The 27,650-nt window shown below is 36.1% G+C and overlaps 3 protein-coding genes across 5 annotated transcripts in view; 2 read left to right on the forward strand and 1 right to left on the reverse strand.

Annotated features, from left to right (window-relative positions):
- Nucleotides 1–306: 306 nt before the first annotated feature.
- Nucleotides 307–12,236, forward strand: ddx49 (DEAD (Asp-Glu-Ala-Asp) box polypeptide 49). Its single transcript, XM_052111724.1, has 13 exons — nucleotides 307–536; nucleotides 2,345–2,468; nucleotides 2,604–2,689; nucleotides 4,901–5,022; nucleotides 7,378–7,565; nucleotides 9,451–9,591; nucleotides 9,677–9,752; nucleotides 9,842–9,918; nucleotides 10,026–10,123; nucleotides 10,203–10,277; nucleotides 10,398–10,486; nucleotides 10,573–10,644; nucleotides 11,603–12,236. The coding sequence occupies exons 1-13, from the start codon at nucleotides 422–424 to the stop codon at nucleotides 11,729–11,731; spliced, it is 1,392 nt and encodes a 463-aa protein (XP_051967684.1). The 5' UTR covers nucleotides 307–421; the 3' UTR covers nucleotides 11,732–12,236.
- A 1,410-nt stretch (nucleotides 12,237–13,646) lies between these two features.
- LOC127632905 (U6 snRNA-associated Sm-like protein LSm4) lies at nucleotides 13,647–20,983 on the forward strand. Of its 2 annotated transcripts, none has more exons than XR_007969149.1 (6): nucleotides 13,647–13,765; nucleotides 14,014–14,055; nucleotides 17,429–17,527; nucleotides 17,639–17,843; nucleotides 19,236–19,388; nucleotides 19,554–20,953. XR_007969149.1 is itself a non-coding variant. In XM_052111739.1 (6 exons), exons 1-6 carry the CDS (start codon nucleotides 13,763–13,765, stop codon nucleotides 19,556–19,558), a joined length of 435 nt encoding a protein of 144 aa, XP_051967699.1. In that variant the 5' UTR covers nucleotides 13,647–13,762; the 3' UTR covers nucleotides 19,559–20,983. The 2 variants fall into 2 exon arrangements, 1 of the variants encoding a protein (XP_051967699.1); XM_052111739.1 differs by having other exon boundaries at nucleotides 19,236–19,316; nucleotides 19,554–20,983.
- Nucleotides 20,984–21,667: 684 nt separating this feature from the next.
- The window catches only part of LOC127632323 (ras-related protein Rab-3A), a 28,155-nt gene continuing 22,172 nt past the window's right edge, over nucleotides 21,668–27,650 (reverse strand). Inside the window, exons 3-6 of one of the 2 annotated variants that reach the window (XR_007969069.1) lie at nucleotides 25,600–25,718; nucleotides 25,351–25,475; nucleotides 24,475–24,720; nucleotides 21,668–23,489 (exon numbers count right to left, since the gene is read on the reverse strand). Coding sequence is in view for 1 of the 2 variants with exons in the window: in XM_052110846.1 (XP_051966806.1) it covers nucleotides 24,530–24,720; nucleotides 25,351–25,475; nucleotides 25,600–25,718 (435 nt within the window). In the remaining variant the exon portion in view is untranslated. Of the gene's footprint in view, nucleotides 24,721–25,350; nucleotides 25,476–25,599; nucleotides 25,719–27,650 lie in introns of both variants that reach the window. The other variant, XM_052110846.1, reaches the window with a different exon arrangement.

Genomic DNA, 27,650 nt, shown 5'->3' on the forward strand with positions numbered 1-27,650 from the left:
TACATAAAAGTCCGTCTATTATATTTGGTTTTACTAATATCCCCTCAAGTTTCATTAAAAAAATAAAAAATAAATAAAAGTCCGTCTGCCTAATAATGACACATTTAATTAGAATAGCACATGCCATTAGTTTTTTATTTTTATTTTGACATTACCGGTACGCGAGCATGATAGGTCAGATGTAACGATTGTTAGCCTATGAAAAAAATCTCTCTGTAAAGTCTCACAGAAAATTTGCAGTTGACTTTAAGGGGCGTACTTTTTTCTCCTCATTACGTCATCATTTAATGACGTACAATTCATGCGTCCGTCATAGAGTTACACGAGGAAGCTTGCGATAGGGTTTTAAAGGGGATTAATTGCACAGGACACGATTAATAGAGATCATATTTATATTTTGGGTATTTTGTTTACGTGGAAAATGACCACGTTCGAGTCTCTCGGGCTCAGTGAGTGGTTGATCCAGCAGTGTAAGCAGATGGGCATTAGTCGACCGACCCCAGTACAGGAGAAATGCATCCCTGCTATTCTGGAAGGTAAATACTTGCGTCAATTTAGCACAATAACAGCATTAAGCCGTTGGAATTAGTAAAATCATGGACATAAATGGGATATAAATAAATTGTGTTGTCGTATTTACCCGTTCTAATGCCATTGTTTTCCCCAGCACATGTATTTTAATAATTGAATAGCCAATAAAAACAAATTGCATGCCTTTAAAAAACATTTCAGAGAAGTTTGTGGCAAAATGTGTATACACTGGCGTCCAAATGTTTTGGAATAATGTACAGATTTAGCTGTTTCTGAAGGAAATTCTACTTTAATTCAACAATGTGGCATTCAACTGATGACACATTAGAGTAAGGACATTACTGATGTAAAAAAACAGCACCATCAAAATTTTGATCAAATTTAGACAGACCCCATTTCCAGCAGCCATCCAACACCTTATCCTTGAGTAGTCATGCTAAATTGCTAATTTGTTACTTGATAATCTTTTGCCATTATATCAAGCACAGTTGAAAGCTATTTGGTTTGTTAAATTAAGCTTAACATTGTCTTTGTGATTGTTTTTGAGTTGCCACAGTATGCAATATACTGGCATGTCTTAAGGTCAATATTAGGTCAAAAATGGCAAAAAAGAAACCTCTTTCTCTGGAAACTCATCAGTCAATCATTGTTTTGAGGAATGAAGGCTATACAATGCTTGAAATTGAAGATTTCATACAATGGTGTACACTACAGTCTTCAAAGGACAACTGGCTCTAACAAGGACAGAAAGAGATGTGGAAGGCCAGATGTACGACTAACCAAGATGATAAGTACATCAGAGACTCTAGTTTTAGAAATAGACACCTCACGTGTCCTCAGCTGACAGCTTCTTTGAATTCTACCTGCACAACATCAGTTTCATGTACAACAGTAAAGAGAAGACTCAGGGGTTGCAAAGAAAAAGCCACTTTTGAAACAGAAAAACAAAAAGAAATGTTAAGAAACGGACACTGGACAACAGATAATTGGAAAACAGCGTTATGAATCTTAACCCCATTGATCTTTTGTGGGATCAGCTAGAGTGTAAGGTGTGTGAGAAGTGCTCAACAAGACATCTATAGCAAGTGCTACAGGAAGTGTGGAGTGAAATGTCACCTGAGTATCTGGACAAACTGTCCGCTAGAATGCCAAAGATCTGCAAAGCTGTCATTTCTGCATGTGGAGGATTTTTTGATGAGAACTCTTTGAAGTTGTTTAAATCATAAAAAAAAATAAAATAATGTAATTGTAATTTTTCACGTTATAATGTCCTGACTAAACATTGAGATCAGTTGAATGCCACTTTGGTGAATAAAAGTACCAGTTTCTTTCCATAAGAGAAAAATCTGAACTTTTGACCACCAGTGTATATATATATATATATTAGTACATTTTAAATGTATTTAAAATTTTAGCATTTAAATTAAGATTCTTATTGATTGATATGATTTAAATGAGCCACAGCAATCTTGTATACATGTATGATAGACTATAAAATGGATAAATAATTTGTATCTGTATTATGCTTACTTTTTTGGATCTTTGACAAAGACATTAGCTTTTAGAGGGGCAACCATGTAAAATGTTCACATAATATCAAGACAATCTGCATTTTCATTTATAGTTGACAACTCTGCATAAAATAAAAAATGTTGAGCCTTGAAATGCAAAACTAAATTTTGATCTCAAATGGGACGGGGATGAAGTGTGTTAATGGTGATAATAAGGTGTTGATTGTGTTTTCATATGTTGTACTAAACACGAGTGAGCTGGAGTGATTCTTGGCTTCATTGGAGTTCTGTGTTTCACACAGGTCGGGACTGCATGGGCTGTGCCAAAACTGGAAGTGGAAAAACAGCAGCTTTTGTTCTTCCAGTGCTGCAAAAGTTGTCTGAGGACCCTTATGGTGTTTTCTGCTTAGTTTTAACCCCCACCAGGTTTGCTCTCTTACTGTCAGTTGTTTACCAAACATTTAACTTATTAATGTTTTACAGATGTGATATTGTAATCTTCACTTGCAGATATCTTGTTCGGTGCAGTAAATTATGTATTGTCTTTTTCTGTCTGCCCAGAGAGCTCGCTTACCAGATAGCAGAGCAGTTCCGAGCGTTAGGGAAGCCACTAGGCTTAAAGGACTGTATCATCGTGGGAGGAATGGGTAAGAGAGTATTTACAGCCTCTAAGTACAAGTTCCATACTTAAGTAAAAGTACAGATACTACACCAATATATTATTAGAGTAAAGGTACATTGTTTTGAAGTGCTTTAGTATCAAAAGTAAATAAATTCATTAATTTAATAAAAAGCGACCCATAATTGTTTCTCAGACATGTAATATTGGATATAATAATTGACAGTGCAGTACAATAAGCAAAGCTGAGTCGCACGTTGATAAGGACTGGACATTTTATTCTGAAAATAAGCTATAGTTGAACTGAACATGAACATGGTACAGTAGACAGCTTGGTTGCAGTTGAAGATCACTTCAGTTCCTTTTGTATAACACAAATATTTGAAAAATTAAAACAAAAATATTAAAAAACTACCTACTGTGTCTTTGAGGTGTGAAGTGGTCATCAAAAATGACAGACTGAAAGTGCTTTAATTTTAAGTTCAATTTAACTTGACATGTGAAATTGTGATAGAAACACTACCACTGTATAGTAAAATGTAATATTCAATGAAGTGGTAATAATAAAAAAAAATATAATAATAAATGTGAGTGGTGGTGGGGTAAAGCACATAACTGGTAATCAGGAGGTTGCTGGTTCAAGCCCCACAGCCACCACCATTGTGTCCTTGAGCAAGGCACTTATCTCCAGGTTGCTCTGGGGGGATTGTCCCTGTAACAAGTGCACCGTAAGTCGCTTTGGATAAAAGTGTCTGCCAAATGCATAAATGTAAATAAAAAAATAATTGTAACATTATATTTAAGTAATATCTCACAACAAGCAAAAGTGCTGTTGTACAGAATACCCTTTTTTCATTAATGATTTTATTAATACTGTGATGCTCTGCTGTGCAGCACTGTATTTGACAAGAAGAAACCCCTCCAATGTTGTGTTTGTACTATGAGGATCTGTATAGAAGCACTTTCATTTGATAAAAATAATGTAATGGTATGACCAAAAGTAATTGTACTGTTTTCATTTAAAGTTCTATTAATTCATTTTATTAGACAGTTTTTTTTTTTAATGATAAAATGAAACTTTAAAACATGGAATTCAGAAGTAATTAAATGGAAAACATGAAACTAAATTTGGAAAAATAATAAAAAGGATTTCATGGGGCCCTATATCATGAAGCAAAGGTTACAAAGTATATAGCATAAACCACAAACCTCATTTTTTTAAATGATTAGTAAAAGCACATTCATTTGAGTGCAAATACTTATACCCCCCTCACATTAGGTCTTATTAATATTTAAAGAGCCTAAAGCCCTTTAAAAATGCACACACTTACAAAATGCTGAATACAATATAATGGATGGATTCTCCATGGTTTTTGCGTTCCTCATTTTTTGTGGCTTATATACGTAATAAATATATTGAAATGGTCAGGTTTGTACACCGCAAGGGTAAATTGCACCTTATCTGTGCGTTTGGAAGCATGTTACATTTTAAGTTCAGATCTTGTTCTCTGAAGTCCTTAATAGACACACAGTGTGCCTGTCAGACACAGACTCCATGAGTGTGAGCACAGATCAACTTATTGTGCAAAGTAGAAATAATAATAATAAAAAAGGATAAGTTGTCAGTTTTGTGCTACAGGGTTCCAACGTTCATACAAAACCTGGAAATGCCAGAACATTTTGATTTACAGTCTAGGAAAAGTCATGGAAAATAATACAATCTTAAAAAGTGAATACACAATTTTCTAGTTATGTTCAGCAATATTTATTTGGATAGAAGTAAAAAAACAAAAACAAAGGATAGAAACTATTTGTGAGTCCAACCTCTATTGACCCTCCACACTTGGAGCAAATGTGGGTGTCCTTAACAATGACTGACATGAATAACATTTTTAATCAAACATGAACACTTCACAAGATTAATTTAATAATTTTGGAAAAAGTGCCCCAGCAACAACATTTTACTGTGTTTTTGAATAATTTCTGCATAATTCAATTTGAAACCATCCAAAGGCACAGGACTTCAATAGAACACATTAGTAAAGAGCAAAAGCTTGTCTAAAAATATAGCGGACGCAACAATTGCTAAGGTAGGATTGGTTAGTGCTGTTAAGGTGGGCTTAACGTAGGGTCAGTAATCACAAACGACTGGGAACATCATGGTAACATTGCTCAATATTTATAGACAAATATATTTATAGTTACTTATATGCTGTTTGCTTTATTTTTCTTCCAAAAGACATGGTCACTCAGGGTTTGGAGCTATCGAGAAAGCCGCATGTTGTTGTTGCCACACCGGGACGACTTGCTGATCACATCAGAAGCTCTAACACGATCAGTCTGAACAGAATCCAGTTTCTAGTAAGAATCTGACCTCCAAATAGATTCCAGTGAAATCTGTATTTACTAATGATTGTTTTATCTACACACATTACCAGTCCAAAGTATGGACACACTTGATTGACCGAATTATTTTTTTATTCTTATGCTTAATGCTTGAAATTTGTATTGTAGAAAAAAATAAAATGCTGATTAAAAATTATTTAAAACAAAAATAAAAAATAAAAAATGGATGAGTTGGACTGGATACTTGTAAGTGAAAAGCAGTCAACAAGTGTCCAGCATACATGGGACTTTTTTTCAGTACTGCTTTAAAAGAATCTCAAGATGCACCTCACAAAGTTGGTTGAGAGAATTTGTAGTGTGCAGAGCTGTTATCAAGGCACAGGATGGCAACTTTGAAAAAGGTGGTTTTAAATGATTATTTTTTGGAACATAATTCCCATACTTCCATTTGTCAATTCATATTTTTGATGGCTTATCTATTATTCTAAAATTTGGAAAATGGTAAAAATAAAGAATGAGGTCCATACTTTTGACTGGTACTGTTTTTAGCATGTTTAAAACTGCTTTAAATGAATATTCCAGGTTCAATACAAGTTAAGCTCAATCGACAGCATTTGTGGCATAATATTGAGTACCACAAAAATGTATTTTGACTTGCCCCTCCTATTATTTAAAGAAAAAAAATCTATGTGACCGTGAGACACTTACAATCACAGTGAATGTGGGCCAGTTTTTGAATGTTCAAATGCTAACTTTTTCCAAAAGTTTAGCCACAAGACACAAACAGTATGTGTGTTAACATGATTTTAGTGTGATAAAATCAATTGCTAACCATTTCTGTGTAAAGTTAAAGCCAATTTTACAACTTCATTGTCATGACGATTTAATGTCAACAAACCATAAAATGACTAAAAATTATGTTTTAAACTAATTTACAGTTCAAATAATACATGTTTTAACAGCAGATTTAATGTGCATTTATAAAATATAAGCTTCAGATTTCCCTGAATGGGGCCTTTTCAGTGAAGGCCCCATTCACTTAATTTGTTAGTGCCTTACTGTAACCTTGATATTTGGTTTTTTAAAAGAAAAGGAGGGACGATTTGAAATAAATTTTTGTGGTAATCAATATTGTGCCACAAATACTGGCGATTGAGCTTAACATGAATTGAACCCAGAATATTCCTTTAAAGTGTTAGTTCACCCCCAAATTAAAATTATCCCATAATTTACTCACCCTCAAGCCATCCTAGTTGTATATAAATTTCTTCTTTCAGCCAAACACAATCGGAGTTATATTAAAAAAATATTCTGGCTCTTTCAAGCTTTATAATGGGAGTGAATGGTACCTTGCCCATCCATCCATCAAAAAAGTATCCATATGGCTCCAGGGGGTTAATAAAGGCCTTCTGAAGTGAAGCTATGTGTTTTTCCATATTTATAAATTTATAAACTATAATCACTGGCTTCCGGTAACGGCCGTCCGAGTCGAGTTCCGGCGTATGAAGTAGGTGTAGCATAAGATTCGGTGAGAAGTGACGAACACGGAAGCGTGCATTTTTTACAGCAAAGGAAAACGGCGAAAAGTAGTGAGTTGTTTTAGCTATACTGTAGATTTGTATTAGTCTTAAAATGGTGCGTTCGTGCGTCTATCCAGTCATTCCAAGCGTCCATTCATGGCAGCAAACACTCTCAGCCTCTGTTGGCATTACCTTGCATTTCCTGCATGAGCACCACCATGTCTCCCATACTCTGTCTACCAGATTCTTTTGTTTATGCCGCTTCTGCAGCCTCCTCCATCTCCCAGAGTTCCTGGTTGGTGTACTCCAGTTCAAACAAATAGGGCTGGGCAAAAAAACTCAATCTCCTCTTCTCTTATAGCGAAATCCTCCAACATTTTTCTTTAAAAATCCTCGTTGTTGTCTTCTAGTTCGTGACCGTCTTTTGTTTTGCTCTATCCTTTGCGCTTCCGTGTTCGTCACTTCTCACCGCAATATGCCGGAACTCGACTCTCGCGTGAATGCGCAGACGGCCGTTACCGGAAGCCTGTGATTATAGTTTATAAAGTTATAAATATGGATATTTTTCATTAAAAAAATGCTTCGCTTCAGAAAGCCTGTATTAACCCCCTGGAGCCGTATGGATTACTTTTTAGATGGATGGATGCACTTTTTTGGGCTTCAAAATCTAAGGTACCATTCACTCCCATAATAAAGCTTGAAAGAGACAGAATATTTTTTTATATAACTCTGATTGTTTTTGGCTGAAAGAAGAAAGTTATACACACCTAGGATGGTAGATTATGCAATCATTTTTGGGTGAACTAACCCTTTAAGCAGTTTATATGGAATTGTTGCTTCTTTGCGGCAGATCATGGATGAAGCTGACCGTCTTTTAGAGCAGGGCTGCACAGATTTCACTAAAGACCTAGAGGTCATTCTCAGTGTTGTGCCTGCAAAACGGCAGACGCTGCTGTTCAGCGCCACCCTCACAGACACACTACAGCAGCTGCAGAGCATCGCCATGAACAGACCCTACTTCTGGGAGCACAAATCAGAGTGAGTCATTTCAAGTTTCAGGAGTGTGTAGAAATGCAAAGGACAGAGTGATGGTGCTGCTTTAATACTCATAGAAACCCTAATAAATTGACTCTGCACAACTAATTGAGTAAACTTGTTCCCTCAATTGAATTTATTTGATTAATGGCATTTTCAAAACCTCTATAATTAACTAATTAAGTGTTTATGAATGAACTTAACTATTTAAGTTAAGATAACTAGATACAAGTAGACTTTTTAAAAGTTATTGTCTATAGTTGGAAATGCAGTAACACGGCTTAAATAATAATGATTAAAACTGATTCTAGGTCAATCATAAAATAACTGTATTTCAACACCGAAATGCATTTCATTATTATTTGGAGTTATCGGGGTCCAACTTGAGGAAAGGGGACACAGTTGACCCATCACGTGAAACAACTATTTTCAACAAAAGAACATACTACTGTACAAAAGAGCTAAAACCTCTGAGTTCTTAATAACAACTATTTAAATGCCCCCACATGTTCCCTTTGACCAAGGAAACATTATAAAATAATTCAAGCACAAGGCATTGTGAATATTCTTCATAGCCTCAATTTTGTCTCAGTAGTTTGAGTTATTAACACTTAAAAGCTGAAGTCTATGGATTTTTAAGAAAAAGTTTGTTCATGGAACTTGGATATTTAAATTATGAGCCCAAAACGTGACATTTCAATTAATGTTTAATTTTTCCAGTTATAACAACATTAGGGTTTACAGTGTAATATTTGTCCATATGTATGACCAGATTTGATCCTACATGAAGTGTGGAACAAATCGGGATTTATAAAGGCAGAAACTGACGTGAACATTTTATTATGCGTACGTCTACTGACAAGCATGCATACAAACCTTTTTGTGCCTATGCTCCGGTGTGCCAGTGTGAGCTGATTTATTTTTTATTTTTAGTGATGCAAATCTGAATCAGTGACTGACAGAATTTATTAATAAATGAGTGAGCATGTTTACATGTACAAGAATATTACCAAATGACTCAGAATGTGTTTTATTTTGGATATCTGCTGTAACAGACTATTAAGCCCTACCTGCTCGTTTCCATAATAAATTAATTTTGAGACCTACAAGATAACAGGCAGGTGTAATATACAGTATGCAATATGATTAGCAAATTTTTGGTGCAAGGAAGAGGAGAGATAGTTAAAAATAGTTAAATCAATTTACTGATATAAAAGCACAGCAACAGTTTCAGATAAACTCACCTACATTTTTATTTATTTTCTTTTTCATTTAATCCTTCTGCCTCTTGTCTGCTGTTGTTGAAGACATGAGTAAAACCAAATGATTTGACTAAAATGCAGCATAATCAATGGCAAGAGTGAACAGAAGAAAACAGGTGGAAAATAATGTGCATGTAGTTATACAGAACACAATTGTAATGTAGCTAGACTATGCATATTTCATTATATGTAAATGCACATGTAAACCTCTTTGGTTTGGATTTATAGTAAATGCAGTCAATTAATGTATTTATGAACATGAATAACTGATGAGGAGTTGTTGAATATGCTCCGATATATGGGCAGACACTGGAAGTTGCACTCACTTTATTTTTAGAAAACCTTGGTCAGCTGCTCAAGAACATTCCATATGAATGAATGAATGAATGACTTGCGCATGTGCTTTTATTGTATTCTGTCTCACCATATTAGGATGTTTGTGGGCGTTCTGTAGGTGGAGTCCATGTGCTCATTCACGTGTGCATGTTTAAGTTGAAGTACAATTTATAAGTCGTTTTTCTCCTCATTGTTTTAATGTAACAAGGTTGACAAATGGATTACTTTTTATACTGGATTTGATGATTTCTAGTATTTACTGTTAAATTAATGCTTGTGCTCTCTGTCAGGGTGCAGACCGTAGAAGAGCTGGATCAAAGATACATACTCACTCCTGAGAAAGTCAAGGATGCTTACCTGGTCCATCTCATCCAAAAGTTCCAAGATGAACATGATGATTGGTCTATCATGATATTCACCAACACATGCAAGTAAGTTGTCAGTTTCAAAGAAACTAGTACATTTTAACACAAGTAATATTTAAGCTGATTAAGATGTTGTTTTGTAATATGACAGGAACTGTCAGATACTCACAATGATGCTGCGTGAATTCAATTTTCCAACCATCTCTCTGCACTCAATGATGAAGCAAGTAAGTAGCATGCCCTGTAGATCATATTGATTCTCACTGAGTGCCTAATGTCTATGCTAATGTTTTGTTTTTATTATTTTCAATTTCAGAGACAGCGTTTTGCCAATCTTGCAAAGTTCAAGTCTAACGTCTTCAAAATTCTCATAGCCACAGATGTTGCTGCCAGGTACAGCGCAAACACAGAGGCAAATGATTGTGCATCATTTCTGTCATTTTATACTTCTTTCTCCTGTAATGTATTTTTTTGTCTGGTTGTTTTGTGCTTATTTAAAGGGGTTTGGATATTCCCACAGTGCAAGTTGTTATCAATCACAACACGCCAGGTTTGCCAAAAATCTACATTCACAGAGTGGGACGAACCGCTCGAGCGGGTGAGTTTAGTGCTTGATTAATAGCACTCTGTTAACATAAATGTTGTTCCGCTTACTTTGTCTTTTTTGTGTTGTCTAGGCCGAAATGGCGTCTCCATTACACTAGTCACACAGTATGACATCCACCTCGTCAGTGCCATCGAGGAACAGATACGTACGTTTGCAACTGCTCTGTTAAAATAGTAATTTAGGAAACGTTTTACTAACATTGCAAGAAAATGACTACATTTTTCATAAGGTCTCGCTGTCTGAATAACACTATTGTTGTGTTTAGAGGTGAAACTGAAGGAGTTTCCTGCTGAAGAAAAAGAGGTGTTGAAGATTCTTACTCAAGTCAATGTCACAAGACGACAGTGTGAAATTGTGAGACTCTTAAGTTAAAATATTCATTTGAATTTATTTTAATTATAACACTTTTTAAAATTGTATAATCTTTTATTCTGTTGTAGAAACTGGAGTCGACTGATTTTGATGAGAAAAAGAAGATAAACAAAAGGAAACAGATGATTCTAGAGGGGAAAGTGAGTCTCTTTTTGTATGCTTTAAAGCCGGGATTGCCAGCCTTTTTCTTTTAGAAGAACACCGGGACCCCCAAAATCTAAATTGTTTTCTTGGTACCACTGTATAATTTTATAATCCATTATGAGCATTATGACATTATGCTAATGTAGACCTTGTTTCTCAGTTACGTAGCCTACCTTAATACCCTTTACATTGTTCTGAATTCACTCAACACTGTATTCTTTGACAGAGATTTACTCTTGTTTAAAATGATGGTTTACTCTATAGAATCAACCAAATCAGCAAAAGATGACTTAAGAGGTTGTTTATTTCACCATTATGTTGTAAAGAAAGCAATGGGGAAGAAACTAAAAACAGATAAATAAACATTTTGAGTTTGAGCAACTTTTGTCATTGTTTAAAAGATATTTCACATCATAGACTCCAACCAAAAGGCAAACATGGAAACTCCCATTGGAAATTCCTGATGGAACTCATGGGTTTTGATAAGGAGGGTTTTCAATGAGTAAAATAAGGTCTGTGGGAAGTGTACTTCAAGATACTTGGACAATTTATTCTACAACATATATTACATACGGTCATACCTCAAACGTGAATCCGCTGTTTTTTTTTTAAGCACAGTGGCTTCAAAATTCACGTTTGAGGTATGACAGTCTGTAACGTCGAAATATCTTGAAGTACGCTGATAACAGGCCTTATTTTAGTTATAAATCCAAAACTGCCATTATGAAAATCTTGAGGGAACCCATTGCTCAAAAATACTAATTCTCAAATCATGTTGTCTGGATTTGTTTGGTTTTTTTGTCTACTGTATGTTGTTGAAAATACTTTTTTTTTTTTTTCTTGAATGTTTAGTCCATAAAATAAAAAAAAACACTTTAAAGTGCAGTGCAGCCTATTGAAGAGACTGAACATCTATCACATCAATTTACTAAATTTATTTTCTATCAATCACAGGATCCAGATTTGGAGGAAAAAAGAAGAAACGAACTAGACAAGATCAGAGGAAAAAATAAGAAACTGAAAGGAAGAATTCGTGAAAAACTACAGAGGAAAAGTACAAAACCAACAGCAGGGGACTCTTGAATTTTTATTTATTTATTTTTTTTATGTTCAACATTATGTTGTGTATATAGCTTACAATTTGCAATAACCCAATGTATGAAAAGAACATGTATGATTCATATTTCAAAATAAACTTAATTTTATGGTGGATGTTGAGACCGTCTCTAAATAAAGTCCCAGTAATAAAGAGCGCAATGTTCTGGACAGAGACCTTATATACTGGGATCGTCTATATACTGGGATAAGTAACGAGTAATGTAAGTAATTTTACCATAGGAGAGAGCGTACCAAACAATTTGCTTGTTACGACAGTAAATCAACGTTTGCGGATACCGTTTAAATAAATGTGGAGCCGTAAACTGACACCTACCTGTCGCAAAATAGTTCCCGTCTTCTGTTGTGACTGCCATTTTGTCGGAGGGATTTCCACACATAGTTCACTCTAAAATGTTGGCGTTTACTCAGAGAAGCTGTTTATTTGGTACACTTAAGCATCTTCTCCAAAGACATGCATTAAAAACACGGCCTCTGGGTTGGGTTGCACCAGTTGTGCTTAATGTCTCACTTAATTTGGGACGAAAAGTTAAGGGCTTAGTAACTACTAGTCTGTAACTAAGTCCTTCATTTGGTTGCGCCACCTGTTTTTAATGCCAGTAGGTCGTATGCTCTCTGTAAAATAATGCATAGTCGCATAATATGACGATTACCTGTATTGATCCAATAAACAGCCTTGAAATGTGTACACCTAAGTGTAGAACAGCCGTGAATTTCAGTTTGATCTTGTTCAAACCTTGTTTGCGTAACTGTCATCTGTAATAAATTGTATCCCAATTTATATACGAACGTAATCCTATAATATATAATTAATTATATATTTACCCTATGTAAATAACAATTTTAAATCATTTATGAATTTTATATATATATATATTTTGATTCCATCCGTTACTCCTGGTTGGAGGCTTTCGTAAATGTTTAGTTTATAGGTAGGGTTACGTCCTACCTAAGTTCAATGGTGCAACGCTCACATATTTATTAATGCATAAATTGTGACTTAGTGCCGATTTACGCCACTACTAGGCTTAGTTGTAACTTAGTATAGCTGGTCTCCTCGCCAGTGTACCGCCCTCGGTCTATGGAACCGTCGCGTTATGCATTGCTTTGCTAACCTTGTAGGCAACTTGATAAGGGCTCTCATGACAGGCCACAGTAGTACTTGAGGACCTTTATTTGGACCATTTCCCTCCAATGTTGTTCCCTATTGGTCTAATTTTTTTGACAACTTGAATTGGGGGTATATATGGAATTTACCTAACAAATACCTGCTTACGAATAAAGTAAGAGAAATCTCCTTTAAAATTTTACATAGATATAATCCTGCTAAGCAATATCTCCTTAGGTTTAAACTTCGTATGTGTTAACTGCTCTTTATGTGGTGTATGCCCAGAAACAATGGCACACCTGTTCTGGCAATGTCCCTACACCAGCACTTTTTGGAAAGATTTGTCCCGATACATTGCTGGTAAGCTTTTCGCTATTTTCTCTCTGATATGGAGGGATGTGCTGTTTGGTCTCCATGCTAACAAAGGTAAAATTCAGGAAGAAGTATACCTAATTAACTTATTGATCATTTTGGGGAAATATCATATTCATAAAGCCAAATTTAGTCATTCTAAACCTTCCTTTGTTGCTTTTGGTAAAGAGACACAACAGTGCCTTAAATCCATCTATGACTCTAAAAATAAGAAGGCTGCTAAAACCATTATGTTCTATCTTTAATGTATTTATTTGATTCTCCCCCTGGCTCTTTGTTTAATATGCTGTATTCTGTATTAATTACGTTTTTGTATGTTCTTACTATTTGTTTTGTTTATTTAACTTCAATAAATAAAAAAATAAAATAATTTTTTTTTGGACCATTTCCGGTTTGACCTGGAAGTAAATATTTGAACGTAATCTTTTCGACCGCCTTGTGTTTTAAGGAGGATTCACAATACACATTACCAGTCTATAGAAATTTGAAAAAAGAAAAGATTGACCAGTTCAGCTGACATGGTAAGCAGACGTCCATAATCACGACGATGAGTAGACAAATAATCAGCAAAGCTGTTGGTGGTGCGCCTGCTGTGTTTAAAATCACATGTTATCTAAAAACAATACCCCGAAATATGACTGTTTTGGTGCACATGCTCCATTTACCGCACAGATGAGATTTTCTGCATAAGTTATAATGCCAGCATCAGCTCTTATTCCTCCGTGTTGTTCTGTAAGCAGCACCGGCTCATTGATTTCTCCTCTTCCAGCTGCCGTTATCTTTACTGAAGACAGCGCAGAACCACCCGATGGTGAGTATGAATCAGTTTTACCCTGAACTGCTGTATAGTAACGAAATATTCACCCAGAGGAAAGTACCACGATGGAGCTACTGTGTTTTTTATAATACTTCTACGCGGTGTGACACTTTTTTTTTTTAAAGTGCATATATTTGATGTAGTCTCTCAACTAAACATACAATGTACATGCGCAATAATTGTAAAAGAATGAGCACAGTGCTGTTTAAAATGGTTTAAGATGCTATACCATCACTACTATTTTGTTAGGGACATTTAAACGGGCTTAGACATTACTGATTTGTTTTGCCATTTTCAACTTGTGCCTCAAAGACTGCCAGAATTAATTCTTTTGACAAGTCGTCCACTTCATTATTACTCAGATAGGTAGTGTAACGGTGGCAACTGATTTAAATCAGTTTTACCCTGAACTGCTGTATAGTAACGAATTATTCACCCAGAGGAAAGTACCACGAACACATCACAAATCCAATTGTTTTAAGTTTGCAAGGCATAAAAGCACTGTTACATGATCAACAAACTTAAAGGGTTAGTTCATCCAAAAATTAAATTTCTCTCATCATTTACTCACCCTCATGCCATCCCAGATGTGTATGATTTTCGTCTTCTGCTGAGCACAAAATTTAAATTTAAGAAGAATATCTAAGCTCTGTTGGTCCATACAATACAAGTTAATGGTGACCGGAACTCAGAAGGTCCAAAAATTACATAAATGCAGCAGGGTCAGTCCATCTGAAGTAGTCCAATAATTGTAAAGTTGGTTGATTTTCCTTTTTTGTATCGATATTATCAACCCAACCAGTTTTTATTTTACTTTAACCATCTTTATTTTACATCTTTATGTCATGGCGCATGACAAATGTTGTTTATACAAACTGTTACGGAAACCTCAATATCTCAGCTCAGGATGGTCCTAGCTCCTTGGAACAAAATCTGATCTCTAGGGCACATTACAAGGTACATAAATATACATTTTGCACATTCATGTTCCTTAGACTTAGAACTGAAGTCCTAATGAAATATCGCTGAACGTTCTAATTTTAGGGTCTTTTTATAAGGGAAAGGGTTCGAGTCTTGGTCCAAATATTTTTAGGGGGTGCCTAGGTAAGAATAGTGTGCATGCAGAACATGTCAGGTTTGAGACTTCTCTCTTTCTTTTTTATTGGGCCATAAAGTGCGATTTTTAACATTTCCCCTCACTTTCGGCTTGATTATCTCTGAAAATGTTAAGTTCCTATCTGGTACCCCACCACAGTTGAAAGTCCTCTATGGTAGCATTCTGCTGTAAAAAAAAAAAAACGAGTTTGAGATTCCACTGTTTACAAAGCTAGGGCTAGTAGAAATCTGGGGGAAAACCTACATTATTCATGCGTTTTGAGAAATGAACAGATGTAATATTAGTATTACAAGTAATAAAAATGAACAGCATTTTACAGTGATTGTTTATGATTGACATGCCACAATTTCAAGCTACATGTTGGATTAGAAGAGATTAGAGATTTTCTCACTCCGTTTCTCTGAAATGTTGTGGGACTGTCCGGTGGCAGTGGTCAACTCGGCAGGTGTCAGTTTTCTGAGAACATTGTTCATGAGAATCCAAGCTTTGTCCTCAAGATATCTTGCATGATATTCTTGGTCCAGGTGGGTGGAAGAATTGTACAATAATATCAGTTTTCCTCACTGATGTCCTCAACCAAGTCTAACCAACACTGGTCATCATAGACACAAGCGATATTATTCAACAGGATCAGGGGGACAAATTTCATCACTGCATTAAAGTAAACCTCAGTTCCTGAAGTTTAGTTACTTCTTCGCTTTTGACATAGATGTATGTAAACCCCTTAATCTTGTTGCAAAAGAGGAACATATATTCAGGGGTGAGGATTTGACCCTCTGTTGTCCTCTGCAAAGTGGCATTTGTTATTTATCACTTGGTTGTTCCTCCAACCCCGTCACATGCATTTTTTCCATAGGATGTTGTGAAGAAGTTCCATTCGGCTTTTATATCATAATCCTTTTAATGGTTGCACAAGATTCTTCTTGTTTTCATATTGGCTTGAAGAAAAAGAGAAACTTTTCTGTCCCAGGGAGAGGTTCAGTGAACTTTCAAGAGCTTCTTTTGAAATGTTTGTTTGAACAGTGACTGTGTGGTGTATCTAGATGATCACTTATGATGCAAACACTGTGGCTCTGAATTCCTTCCCCTTTGTTAAAATGGCAAACAAAAGGGTGAAGTGTGGCCTGTTGGTTCAAGCAGTGGTGACTCTGGACTTCATCCTGAACAATGAATTCATAATTTTCCGAAAAGTCACCGAAGACAATACACTTGCCATTCTGTCTTTAAGGAACTGAGACCGAGCATTAGCAATGAAATTATGTGTCTTTAATGCTGAGTTTCTCAGCCATCGCAAGAGTTTGAAGAACATGCAGTGATGACATTTTCCCCCATGATCCTATGGAATAATTACTGTGTCACTTGTGTCTATGATGACCAGTGGTGGTTAGGCTTGGTCATTAGTTAGGACATTAATCAGGAAAACTAACAACTCGATAACCTACATTTGTTGTGAACAATGACACAAAGATGGCCACCGTGGCTAAACCAAGTAAAATAAAAATAAATAACTGGTGGTTTTGCAATACCAGTTCATACAGGTAATCACTTAAAAAAGTAAATAAAAAATGGTCAAGCAACCTATGCTAGACCACTTGAGATGGATTAACGCAGCTAAAGGTAATCCATATGACTCCAGTGGTTAAATCCATGTCTTCAGAAGCGATACGATAGGTGTGGGTGAAAAACAGATCAACCTCAAAGTCCTTTGTACTATAAATTCTCCTCCATGCCAAGTAAGTGGTGATATGCACAAAGAATGGAAATCTCCAAAAACTAAAAAAAAAGAAGAATGTGAAAGTGGAGATTTATAGGAAAAAAGGACTTATTATATTGATGTGTTTCTTACCCACACTTTGCATATCACTTTTGAAGATACAAACCACTGGGGTTGTATGGATTGCTTTTATGCTGCCTTTTATATGCCTTTTGGCGCTTCAAAGTTCTGGCCACCATTCACATTGTATGGACCTAAAGAGCTTAGATATTCTTTTAAAAACTTAATTTGTCTTCTGCAGAAGAAAGAACGTCATACACATCTGGGATGGCATGAAGGTGAATAAATGATGAGAGAATTATATTTTTTGGGTGAACTATACAGTGACAATGTTACCGTGGCCCAACAGGGCAACTGACAGTTTCGTCAACTCACCCAAAATTGTCATAAGCTTTCGTATTGTTGAGTCTTGCACCATAAATAAAATTAAATGTCAATTTCACAGGTTTTACTGTGTTTTAATTCTTTGTTTTCAGCTGGTGGAGTTGAAGAATGGTGAGACATACAATGGCCATCTTGTCAGCTGTGACAACTGGATGAACATAAACTTGAGAGAAGTTATTTGCACCTCACGGGTAAACACCCCCCCCCCCACCCCCCAAACAGAGAATCCGAAACATGATTGAGAGATCTTAAGATCTGTGACTGAAATGTAAAGGATGTTGTCTGCCTGTTCTGATTTGCAGGATGGAGATAAGTTTTGGAGGATGCCGGAATGCTACATCAGAGGAAGCACCATTAAATACTTACGAATCCCTGATGAGATCATAGATATGGTGAAAGAGGAAGTGCTCTCTAAGGGGCGTGGCAGAGGTGGCATGCAGCAGAACAAGCCACAGGGAAAGGGCAGAGGAGGCGGAGGACCTGGAAGAGGAGGCGGAGCCGGAAGAGGTAAGATGAGATTTATGTGCCCTTCAAGTGGAATCAGAAATTTCGAGTTCCGAGCACATGAACGGTCACGCAAGGTGTGTATTTGTTTCTTCACCAGAACACATTTGAAGAAAAATAGAATAATGTCTTTGCTCATTAGGTCCTTAAAATGCAAGTTAATGTCGATTTCTCTTTTAAAGCTCCAAAGATCACAGACAGATCGATAGGACTCCAGTGGTTAAATTAATGTCTTTTAAAGCGATCACGATCACTTTTGGTGTGAAAAAAGAACAACATTTCAGGAAAAAGTTTTCTTTCTTTTTTTTTTCCTTTTCTCCCCAATTTGGCATGCTCAATCCCAATGTGCTCTAAATCCTCATTGTGGCGTAGTGACTCGCCTCAATCCGGGTCCCAATCTCAGTTGCCTCCACGTCTGAGACCGTCAGATGTCAGCATCTTTACTCGCTGATTCTGCTTGTAAAGAATTTGTAGTAGCAATTTTTCAATCGGTGAGGCAGATTCTGCATTAGCAGTAATCCATCTTCACAACCGAGTTCAACAGAATACCAGTACTATCTGGCAATATTGATACAGAACATAGAACTGCAATTAATAAAATAAAGCAGTGTTACCGCTGGTATTTTGAAGCTTGCACTGTGGCACCAGTATACAGAACTGTCTATTAAAGCATTTCTCATCATCTTCTATTATTTATCTATTTATTTATTTATTTTTGCTTAAAGGGATCGTTCACCCAAAAATGCAAATTCTCTTATCATTTACTCATCCTCATTTCATCCCAGATGTGTATGACTTGTTTTCCGCATAATACAAATTAAGATTTTTAGAAGAATATCTAAATTGGTCCATACAATGCAAGTGAATGGTGATCTGACCTTTATTCCTCCAAAAATCACACAAAGGAAACAGAAGTAATCCATATGACTTTAGTGGTCAAATGTAAATCTTCAGAAGTGATATAATAGGTGTGGGTGAGAAACATAACAATATCCTTTTTTTTACTCTAAATCTCCACTTTCACTTTTACATCTTAAGGTGAAATTTAAAGAGGAGATTTAGAGTAAAAAATTACTTAAATTCTGATCTGTTTCTCACCTACACCTATTATATCACTTGTGAAGATATGGATTTAACCACTGGGGTCTTATTGGATTACTTCTATGTTTCTTTTGTGATTTTTGGAGCTACAAAGGTCTGATCACAATTTACTTGCATTGTATGGACCAACAGAGCTGAGATATTCTTGATATTCACTGGTATGCTCTACTATTACGTTGAGGGTGCAGAAATGACGACAATTTACATTTTTGAGAAAACTATTCCATCGAAAGTTGAGGTCACAATTTTGAAAGTGCACACAGGAAATTGACTAGTCTCTTCTGGTCTTTTTAGGTGTTTTTGGTGGCCGTGGAAGAGGTATGCCGGGAACTGGCCGTGGACAGCAACAAGACAAAAAGCCTGGAAAACCACAAGGTGTCAACAACTAACACTAGAACTAGTACAGATTCTACAGGTCTCTTGATGTGCACACATTAACATCTTAAGGTCCGTCTTTCTCTTTTAGAGCCTCATTTAAAAGTTTCAAATTCTGTTCAACACATTTTTTGCACTGGGTTTATTTAAGTTCTTGGGTGAAAAAACTTTGTCATGAGAATTTTTCACAGTATATGTGTTTATTGATTGGATGTTTTGTATCATCTACTTCCTCAGATTGATAATCAACCAAAAGAGTGCGTTTAATTTGAAATGGACATCCTGGATCTCTGTGAAGATTTTAATTTGGAGAAGTCATGATGTAAAGACGATCTTCCATTTTCACCAGACTGTTTTTATTTTCGGTTAACTCTCATTTTGGCCTACGTTTTCACATTTGCTCTGTTTTAATTAGATTTTTTGTTTTGTGCTTAAAAATACAATTATGGCGTCACTTGACTTGTGTAAAATGCACTTGTGAATAAATGATTTTTGTTAAATTTTGCAATTGCTGTTAATTTGTAAGGACTCCATTATGTCTGAAGAAATTATACACGTTGAAAAGCAATGCACATTTGCTATTTCTTTTGTCATATGTACATGCATTAATTGTGTCAACTAAAAGCAAAGTGCAACTTGATTGTTTTTCTTTGTCTTTTGCAAACACTAAAATGCAATCCTGGCAACATTGCATTATTCCTTAATGTTAATGCATTTTTTGAGTCATTTCAGAAAGTAAATTTAACCCCCATTTTTTAAATGCCACACTTATGACTCCATTACTCAATAAAATGATGTCTGTAGAGGCAGCAAAAATTCTCATTCAAAAATGAGATGAGCTCTGTGAACAAAGATCGGCCGACCTGAAAGTGGCCAGATGAATTTTGATTAAATTAATTTGGGCAGTGTTATTTTTTTATTTTACGAGCTATTCAATAGCTGGGCTTCCATCCATATTTGTATCTGTATTTTGGGGTATTGCCTTAAAATTGTTGGATGGAAACACCAAGATATGAATAAAATCTCTAAAATGTGCAAACTTATGTGTTCGGTCGAGTTGGCAAAAAACTGTATTCGATAAGAAGAAATGCGCTCCAACTATGATGGAAACACATTTACCGAATAATATTCTATTAAATCTATTAGGAAAACAAGATGCGAAAAAAAAAAAAAACTTGTGACTGAATAACATCGCATCTGAAATGTTACTATGGTCATTCTAAAATATCAGTGTCTAGAAAATCCAAATCCTTCATAGAGTTTGCAGAGAAAATAAGTCAAATACAAACTTGAACTGTGCCAAAGAGCAGGTTTATTGACACTTTAAAAAAAAATATGTTATAGATCCGCACAGTAAAGTCGTGATGCGAAGTTCTTCATGTTTTAGTATGAAAAAGTTCAGTGTGCTCGAAACCATGAGTTTTATATCAATAAAGTCACAGTGGCTCAATTGGTCCGGAAGTGACAGTTTTGTTCTTTTAAATACTTGAGATGGAAACACGTCCTTATTCTCACATAGTTTTTTTTTTTTTTTGCTGCACAGAGTAAATTCACAACTTGGATGGAAACATAGCTAGTAATGACTCTTTTGCTGCCACCTACTTTTGTAAAGATGTAATTTGCAAATCTGATCTGATAGAAAGAAAAAAGGGCAATTTAAAATTTGAATTGAAAAAATTATTTGATATTGTATTTGACTACATTTCGAAATATTAATTAAATAAACAGTTTTACAGTTTGTTTAAAAATTAGTATTTTGTTATATTTAATAAAGCAATGAATTAAACCGTCAGTTAATTTGTCCATTTTAAGAAGTGATTTATTTGTATATTTATGTTTGAATTAAAACTTTATTTTATTTCTTCACTTCATTTTACATTGCCACTCCAAGTTCTCAATATCAGATCTGAAATGTGGTGCTTTCATATGAGTATTATAACATTGATTCAATGTCCACAGTTTTTTTCTGAGACCTAGGATATTTAAGAGTATAATTAACAGTAAACAAGAAATTTTATATGGTACTATGTTATTTTTTTTTTTCTACTCCCCAGCCAATCAGTGGCTTTCATTGCAAAACACTTGCATGGATGGCTGCTACCATGACAACAGCTGATTCAGCCGTCATCCTAACATGATTTCCCAGAGGGAGTGCTGCTATTTTTAGGTCAACAGCCACAGAAAAAAAGGTTTAACTTTCAGTTCCCTCCAAGTGAAATTCACTTTTTCAATGAAAAACATTATTTGTAGATAATAGGGCAATCCTACACTGACCAAACAAATCAATAGAAATAAACTAAACTGAACTTATGAGGACATGCCAGAGTGAAACTCGACCACTGTCTCAAGTAAACAGCACAAACCTTTATTTTCACAACATAGACAGTTGATTTGGTTAATTTCACCACTGGACACTGACACCAAACCCCTTATTGTAAATACAGTACATTTACTACTGCATATTCTGTTTTGCACTGTACATTACACTCCAATATCAGAAAAAAAAAAACAATCACAATGGAAAGCATGAATCAGCATGCAAACAAAATAAAAAACAATTTTAGATAAAGGAAATTAATGTATGAATGTTACATTTATATAGCGCTTTTCTGACACTACACTCAAAGCGCTTTACACAGTGAACAGGGGACTCTCTTCAACCACCACCAGTGTGCAGTATCCACCTGGATGATGCGACAACAGCCATAGTGCACCAGTACGCTCACCACACACCAGCTACTGGTGGAGAGGAGAGAGTAGAGTGATACAGCCAATTAATGGATGAAATGGAGAACAAACTCTAGATCTTCTTCTTGCTAAACTGATCTGATGGTGGAGAAGCTACCTTACAGGGTGACCTGTGATGTTGTTGAAGATTAAAATGCATATCTTTCTCACTCTTGATATCCACGACCCCTTTGTCGGTAGGGGACAACCAGTAATGTTGTCCTGGGTCCTGTGATAGGAGGGGCTGAACTGCACAGTAAATAGGCAGTCTGGCTGCCTCCTTTGGTTTACCCCATTGAAAGTCCTAATCCGGATTTAAGACACTCACTCAAACTATGACATTTCCATTACATCCCACATAAAATGTTTTACACTAACAGAGTAATTAATAATCTATAACACATGAAATGCTATTTTCTTTAGTATTGCTTCGTAATAAAGTGGCACATTCATTCACAAGCAGGCATACACAACAGCAGGAACAGAACATCCTTTATATCCTTTTTTCTTTATATTTCTTAATATATTTTAAAACCCAAAATCGATACAACACAGTCCACACTTAAAACCAAAGATCCAAATGTATTTACAGTACGTTTTCAGAATAGCAAAGGAAAGATGCAGGAACAATTTGAGAGGATCTTACACATGTAAATACTCATCGTGGGCTTTTATTTGTTTTTGCATTTATGCTGATTTTTGCATTATAGTTGCAGGCCTGGTATTAAACAGCGCCACACGCAATCTTTCACAGTACAAGCCACTCTAGAAAATCTTGGGAAATGTTAGGCAAAGTCTTAGTAAAGAGCATATAATAAGAGTAATGTTGGTATTACCTAGTTCAAATGTATGGTTCTGCTGCTACAGTGACAGAAGCAACAGCATGGGCACAAATTAAACTGATCTTTATAGAAATACACTTGACAAGACCTAACCAAGCAGTTAGAAAGGAATCTTACCACTATGTGCCTAAATGGCTTAATTCCTTACATGCACATTTACATTAAGGAATGTCAGTGTATGATATCTGGGTTCCAGTCCCTGGACTGAAGTTATATGAAGCAAGGCAGTGAACAAGATACAAATTGTAACAGGTACAAATAAGCAAGAGAGGTTTGTCACAAGCACTGCTAAGAATTACCATGACAACAGCATTTCTCTAATGTTCTTTTATATTTTTGGAATAATTTTCAAAGAAAAACTAAACATTTTATATATGTATCTCTACATGTATAATTTAAATACTGCACTGTATTTATTATGTACATATTTGGAACAAATATACAGAAATCACTCTCTGTTCCTTTTTTAAATATTTGTTCATAAATAGTTCAAGGACAGGAACAGCAGCAGAAAATAATCTTAAAGGGATAGTTTACCCAAAAATCAAAATGATTTAATTTACTCACCCTCATGCCATCCCAGATGTGTATGACTTGCTTTCATCTGCAAAACACAAATGAAGATTTTTAGAAGAATATTTCAGCTCTGTCGGTCCATACAATGCAAGTGAATGGGTGCCAAAATATTGAAGCTCCAAAATCCACATAAGGGCAATTTAAAAGTACCCCAGATGACTCTGGTGGTTAAATCCATATCCTCAGAAGTGATATGATAGGTGTGGGTGAGAAAAAGATCAATATTTAAGTCCTTTTTTTGTATTTGTTTTTATACTATTTTTGTGCATATCGCCCACTACTGGGCAGGGAGGAGAATTTATGATAAAAATGACTTAAATATTGATCGGTTTCTCACCCACACCTATCATATCATGTCTGAACACATGGATTTAACCACTGGATTACTTTTATCCTCCCTTTATGTGGATTTTGGAGCTCCAAAATTTTGGCACCTATTCACTTGTATTGTGAGGACCTACAGAGCTGAGAAATTATTCGAAAAATCTACATTTTTGTTCTGCAGGAGAAAGGAAGTCATAAACATCCGGAATGGCATGGGATGAGTAAATAATGGGAGAATTAAAATGTTTGGGTGAACTATCCCTTTATTGTATAAAGTGAAATGAAGGCATTGAAAACTGAAACATGCTAAAAGTATGCCAACATAAGGCCTAAAGTTTACTTATGCCTGGCCTAAAAGAAATGAATATTGGTCCTTAACACACACTGCTAAAATTTAAACTTAGGCCTAATTATAAGGTTAAATGTTAACCCGGACTAAATCAGAATTTCAGGCCTGATCAAAAACCCTTGAAGGGTGCTATGGCTTTCCTTTTAAAAGTGAACGGATTGCATGTTGAATAAAATCATTTCAAAGCTTGGCATGTCAAAAATGAGAATTCATTAAGAGTTCAGAGAGAGAGAGAGAGAGAGAGGTAAAAGGGAGGAGCAAGGGAGGGGTGAGAGGGCGTGGCGAGTTGAGGCAGTAAGGGAAATTGAGGGTTTTATGTTTCTTGTTCTTTTTTAAATACCTAAACTCATTTTTTGTGTTGGTGCAAGGCAGTGCAGATGAAGCTTGGGGGGTGCTCAGCAAGCACAGTCCTGGTGCTGCGCGGCAGGCTGCTCCGTGAGCTGTGGCCCCTGCTTGGCTCCCGTCACTGCAGGATCAGCAGCATCCAGGCTCTCCGACATCTTCTCACAGATTATGTCTACCAGCCGCTCAAAGGTTTGTTTAACGTTGATGTTGTCCTTGGCACTGGCCTCAAAATACTCAAAACCTGAGGATGAAAAAAGAAAGTCGAGACCAAGGCTCTGTTCCAAAATCATTTGAGCGGCCTATGTAGGCAGAATTTTAAGACCCTCCCGATGCAAATGTAGTTCCAAAAGCTAAATCACAAGTCATCTTTTGGCTGAATTCTAAGGCAGCATTGCATGCATCTTTTGCAGAGAAGGCCATAATGCACTGTGGCGGGCTTATTAAACAAAATCAGATAGAAATGCGTCATTATTTCAAAACAAAATGTATGGATCAAGAAATAGAACACTGTCATTACAAATTGGCTATATTAACCAATATGTGTGTGTTATGTACTTTATGCTTATTTTCATGTTAGTAACATGCTAACAACAAACTGTTCAAATCAGTTGTCGAGTTGAGTCATCTGTGTGCTTTCTGTGAGGAGCACTGTTAAATTTCTGCTTATTTAAAATGTTCCAAATCGGTCATTTAGGGGGTTCCTTCTCATTTAAGGTGATTTACCAGGCAGCTGCATATTTAGGTAGAAAAAAAGCAATGTAGCTCACAAGGTTGTGATGGATGGAGACCAATATAGCAAATACATGTTTGCCAAAATCATTACAATTATCAAACCATAGAAAATAAGGATAAATCAAGTAAACAAACTCACCGAGATGCTCGGAGAGCTGTCGGCCCCTCTCTGAGGCCACGACCCTCTCATCCTCCATGTCACACTTGTTGCCCACTAGAAGCACCTGGGCATTATCCCATGAGTATGTCTTAATCTGTGTGGACCTATAAGAGACACACTTTAGTTCTCTTCAAGTAAACTTTGAGGAGCTCTTTTTGGATGGGCCTGTCAGCATTCCTAACTAGTTAGTTTTTGCAGAAAGACGCCATGCATGTTTAGTTGACTCACCAGTCCTGCACTGCAGCGAAAGACTCTTCATTGGTGATGTCGTACATGAGGATGAAGCCCATGGCTCCACGGTAGTAGGCAGTGGTGATTGTTCTGTAGCGCTCCTGTCCTGCTGTGTCCTGTGGCAGAATACATTTAGGCATGAGATGAACTGAACTAGCAGCATCTGACCAAATGTAAAACCTTTTAAATTTACTAATAACTTAAGTCAGAATTATTATAAGTGCTGTATGCAATTTTAGCAGTTCTGGAACTTCCACCAGACCGTTGAATTAGCCACGCCTCTCATATCAAAACCCTGCACAACAAAGACACGTGTGCGCACACACAGACATACTTGGAGACCTTTGTATTATAGTAGATGGAGGGGGGAGGGTCCCCCTCAGCACTTTGCCGTTCAACCCTGAGCATTTCACGGTAGCAGGACACCGTACCAGCACTTATACAAGCATTTATGGGATGTCCTGTGAACATGCACAACGATTGACTGGCAGAAATTCTTCTGATTGCTAAATAAAGAATCTGACCACAGCCAGTGGACATCTTTTACCCCACTGTTTACAGGTGTGATATTTCATGGGACCTATTTCAGTGATATATGACAGGTAACAGGGATGTTTTCTGCATGTCATTTAATAAAATAAAAAAATGAATTACTTACAACATGCAAGTTACAACTTAACGCCTGCTCATACCAAATCCGTTCCGATTTTGTGAGATGAACTTTTGACGAAAGGTCTATTCACACAGTGTCTGTAAAAAAATGAAACGTTTGCAGTACAAAGGGTTCATGAATTTTCATGTGGTCTGTATCAGCTTCCCATCCATTGCTGATGTTTCCCAGTTGATTAGTGCCACCAACGCACTGGATTGAGCAGCTGCAGCGTCTCTGGAAAAATGTCAAAAAGATTGGGCTATTGTAAGAGCACTAGTGCTAAGTGCAGCGCTATGCCATAAGTCATAAGCGCAAAGCCAGTGGGCATGGCCATAAACTTTTGGTATTTACATGCAAGCATGAGCTAAATCTAGCCGCAAGTAGGTTTGGCGAAATTGCATGTGCAACGTTCAAATGGGCTGTATTAAGTACAATTTAATTCTGTGGTTCTTCTCTGGTTATTCCACCACCTTCGTCCTATTATACAGTTAATTCCCTTAAGCGCCAGCAATATAAACCAAGACATCACATTCATTATAAGTTGGTAGTGTGAATAGAACATATGCAGTGAATTAAAATAATTGCATCCTTGATGATTGTCGGAAAACTTATTTGACAGTGGCACACTCCTTTTATATGCATGACATTTTTTTTATTCTCTTCTGAATTTGGATGTAGGCTCCGTTAAATTACAAAGAATGTAAGTATTATTAATAATTTTATAATTTTCATCTACTGACACAAATCATGGCTAGTATTAACAGTGATTTTATTGACCTGCACTTCACTTCTACTGGCTGATTTTTATTTTTAAAAATGTAATTAATTTATTGGAAGGCTGCTAGCACAAAGATGACTATGCAACTCTGCGAGAAACAAGTCATAAAAACTCACACATAGAAAAACATCTCCACATGACAAAACACACCCTACTGAGCAAGGACCATAAACGCAATTCTCACCTACATCATTCCAGAGGTCTCAGTGCGACTGGTAACACCGTCTCATTCCCTTTCAGCAAAGTCAAATCACAAGTAAGATTTAAGAACTTAAAGTAAAATAATGCATTCTATCAGAGGCATAACCCCTCCCAAATCTCTCACAGGGACCAGATGCTGTATGCAGATTAGATGTATTCTTTGTAAACATCAAAAGACCTACTCTTTTTTTCCATTGTCAGGTATGTTTTTCTTTAACTTGTCTTTTATTTTTAGGAATGTATGTTTATTCTGATCATATGTGAAATTGGCTTTGATAACTTACATTTTAAATCGTACCTGGCAAATAATTTGTTACTTTTTGATTTATTCTGTATTCCTCCAAAATCATTTATCACTTCCATAGGGAAATCTATTGAAGTTCCACTCCGAACACTTGGGCACATAGCCCGGTCGGG

This window comes from Xyrauchen texanus, chromosome 39 (assembly GCF_025860055.1).
Source record: "Xyrauchen texanus isolate HMW12.3.18 chromosome 39, RBS_HiC_50CHRs, whole genome shotgun sequence".
In the NCBI taxonomy this organism is placed as follows: Eukaryota; Metazoa; Chordata; class Actinopteri; order Cypriniformes; family Catostomidae; genus Xyrauchen; species Xyrauchen texanus.